Source organism: Austrofundulus limnaeus, unplaced genomic scaffold (genome assembly GCF_001266775.1).
Source record: "Austrofundulus limnaeus strain Quisiro unplaced genomic scaffold, Austrofundulus_limnaeus-1.0 Scaffold48, whole genome shotgun sequence".
Lineage (NCBI taxonomy): Eukaryota > Metazoa > Chordata > Actinopteri > Cyprinodontiformes > Rivulidae > Austrofundulus > Austrofundulus limnaeus.
The window spans coordinates 2,164,218-2,167,858 of record NW_013952450.1 but is presented as its reverse complement, the minus strand read 5'-3'; the positions used below and the strand labels follow the sequence as shown (position 1 = coordinate 2,167,858).

Below are 3,641 nucleotides of genomic sequence, written 5' to 3'. Positions count from 1 at the left end.
TGGTGCTGATGCAAAAGCTGATCAGTTGAAACTCATTATGACAAAAGGAATAAAAAACCTTCTGACTTCTTTTTGCTGTACGCCAGTGAGAGGTGGCCCAAATACATGTATTGTAAAGTAAAAAACTCATTTTTAAACAAACACAGTTTTTTTTCTTCACAGCAGCTTTGGGGCATTGACCATCTTTTATTTAATTATTTTCATTCTCCTTATAGGTGGTAATGTTTTGCCAGCATNTTATGAGTTATAACGAAACACCTTTGATCACACTGAGGCCTTAGCTAAACCAAAGTGTACTGAACAAAACAAATTATGACCTTAMTGGTTAGAAATAAGTCAATTCAGGGATTAATTGGTGCCTCTTGGTCCTCTTGTCAGTGACTCCATAACTTAAAACTGACAAACTGCTGGAATGAGAGCAGGAAAAACATTAAAAGAGGAAATTACATTCCAAAGAAAAAGTGCCTTAATTTCAACCAAGTTAAGACATTGCATAAGACGAAACAATAAGAACATTAAACGCACGAAACAGGAAAGTTGCAGTAAGAAGTGATGTTTTCAGGTTTTCAGTCTCTGCACCTCTCAGGTTGTCAGACAGAAGCTGCCTCGCCTTGTTTAGTTCTGCTCCTGCTGGGTAAARCTGTCCCTGAAGACCTGAGGGGTTTAGATGGTCCATGCCTGTCAAATAAGTATTTGGGCCCAAGGCTGTTCAGTACCAGAATCGATTTGCAAACAGGGAGCGAGTTGAATGATTTAAGGACTTTTGTGATGTGTTCTGTAGTCCAGGTTTTAGTCAGTGCCCAGGAATTCTAATTTCTGGGCTTGCATTCAAAAACAATGACTTGTCAAAATTCCATCTTATTCACTGATWTGCTGGAAACATTTAGTGACTGACAGAGACCGAGGCCATGCATCGACTCAAATGAAGAGCCGTGTGTCATCAGCGTAAAAATGATAAAACACATTATAATAATATAATCTTAGCTGAAGAGAGAATGATGACCGGTTAAAAGCCTACAGCAAACTGATCAAGATGTAATATTTTGACTGCGCTCTTAAGCCCTCCAACATCAGCTGAGTCAGCGCTTTCACACTTCAGTCTGTCTGTTATTATGCGCCAGAAAGGATGTGCTAACATTGCCCTCTTGAGGCGTGTGTCTTCAGTTGGTTGTTGGGCGACTTTATCATTTTCTGCTGCCAGCCTTTCAGTCATAAAGTGCACGGCTTATCATCATCAGCCAGATCAGCAGCTGGCCTTGGCAAAGACTGGCTTCTCAGTGTTTGTCTCAACTTTGTCACTTTTACTGCGCCGTATATCGTCATCTCTTTCCCCCCACTCGGAGCCTCCGTGTGTATTGAATCWCATGAGGTGGGTGTAAACTCAGGGTGAGTGGTCTGCTGACTGAGCAACCCTTTGAAATGAGCTTTATTATAATTACCTTTAAAAGACTGCTGTTTACTCTGTCCAAACACTGTCATCTCTCATTTTGATGTCTTTTAAAGCAACTTATCAGAATTTGTTCTYATATCATTACAGATCCACTTTTAAGTTTTGCAGTGCAAACTTCCTTGTGGCGACGTAATGCGGCAGATGTTGATTAGTAAAGTAAAAATGCAAATACTGATGCATCTCAGTTCATCTTTAAACATAGCATACCTTTTATCATGTGCTTCCAGAGGTATGATGTTTTTTGCTCATGCCTGTGCATGAATTAATTTGTCTGTCTGTTAGCAAAATATCTCACAAAGCGCTTGACAGATATGAATGAAACTCTCAGAAATTAATCACCGGATGCACATCTACCTCTGATCAACTTTTGGAGTTTACCTTCCTAAAGATGACTGCYGCAGCTAAAGGAATTTGGCAAACACAAAATTGACTCTAACTTGATCAAATTTAGAGCTAAATATGTGCTCTGAGCACTAAATTATTGTGCAAAATCTTGCAATACGTCTTGAGATCACACTATATGCATCATTTACAAGATTCAACCAAAATGGCTACAACTTCATCCAGTCACACCGTAAGATGATCTTTTTAAAAAAAAAAAAACTTTAGCATTAACTGTCTGTGTCAACCTTGTTTGTGTGTGAGCAAAATATCGCATCAAATACTGGATGGATTTGAATGAAACTTACAGAAATCTACAACTAGTTAACTTTTGGATCCATTCAGGATGGCTTTTACAGCTCATCATTATCACGTTTGATTGCTGAAAAAATCGCGAGATTAATCCCACAACATGGTACGAAATTGTGCAAACTCTTTGTTGAAAAATCTGGCATTAAATGCGGCGGGCGATGTGCAGTCCATGAAATGAATCCTCCAGCTCTCGGATCACATCAGGACAGATGATGCTTCCTCCGGCTCATAAATTATACATGTTCCTGGGTGGTGTGTTTCATGTGTTCTCCTGCGTTGTTGCTGTAAATAATGCGTATGTGTGTTTGTGTGTGTGTGTGTGTGTGNTGTAAGCTTCACTAAGAGCTGGTGCTGAGACAGAGAGAGAGAAAGACAGAGAGAGAGACACAGACAGAGAGAGAGAGAGAGAGAGAGAGAGAGAGAGAGAGAGAGAGAGAGAGAGAGAGAGACTAGATGCGCTCCTGCTTTGTGCGTAATGGCCGTGGAGACCTCCAGGAGCCGCTTGAAAACGGGATGTTTGTGGATTATATTCTGCACCATGAAGTGATGGAAAGGTTGACCCGAAAAAGTGTCTAATCTTTTTTTAAACTGGATTAAATTAATCCAGATTTAAATCATTAATTAAAGAAGAACGGAGCGTAAAATGAGTTAAAACCATGCGCTTTTTGTATAAATGGAGAGATGGCATGCGTGCTCCTCTTCAGTCGACTTCTCCCATTCTCTCACCGTCTCAGAGGAACAGTTTGCTTTTTATCTCTTTTCCTTTGCTACTTGTGCTACTGTGCGCTCTTCTCTGACAGCATGCCAAAGTCAGCTGATCCCACATCCGGCTGTCAGCGGGTGGACGAGGACGAGCGGCGGCAGCACAAAGCCYTCCCCTGCCTCCAGCATCCTCGGGCTGCCGGGAGGACCAGCTCCCATGAAGAGTCTCGGCTGAGACCAGACCAGAGACGTCCTCCTCCCGCTCTCCGCGCGGTCAGGAGCGACACCCCGAGTCCTCCCATGAGCCACCTGAAGTTTGGCAATAAAAAGTTACCGAACGCCATTATAGTTGGGGTGAAAAAGGGAGGAACCAGAGCCGTGCTGGAGTTCATCCGGATCCATCCGGACGTCCGAGCGGCGGGGACAGAAACTCACTTCTTTGACAGGAATTATGACCGAGGCTTGGAGTGGTACAGGTAAAATAATGGACCTCACGTGCAGTTTTTATTTATTAATAGGAAATCCATCTAAATCAGCTTTAAAGGGACAAAATAAGGGCAAAAACAGTAGCTTTCAACAACTTTTCCCTTATTTGAAATTAGAATCTGAGAGGCAGAGGACCACGAATGTCCTCCCCTCATAAATTTGCTCCGACAATCTAATTTATATAATCTGTCTGCAAGTATTAGTGGCCCAAACTAGATTTTGCTTATGACCCCCATATACACTCTAAAAATGAAATGTTGGATTTACTTAACCATGCTCTGTGACCTGGTTCCACTTAACTGAGTTGAGT

The 3,641-nt window shown here is 41.9% G+C and overlaps 1 protein-coding gene across 1 annotated transcript in view; it reads left to right on the top strand.

The window, feature by feature from the left end:
* The first annotated feature begins 2,607 nt into the window (after positions 1 to 2,607).
* LOC106517333 (heparan sulfate glucosamine 3-O-sulfotransferase 2) overlaps positions 2,608 to 3,641 on the top strand; it is a 12,833-nt gene continuing 11,799 nt past the window's right edge. Inside the window, exon 1 of the mRNA XM_014008102.1 lies at positions 2,608 to 3,321. Within this exon, the coding sequence (XP_013863556.1) occupies positions 2,825 to 3,321 (497 nt within the window). The 5' untranslated portion in view covers positions 2,608 to 2,824. The remainder of the gene's footprint in view (positions 3,322 to 3,641) is intronic.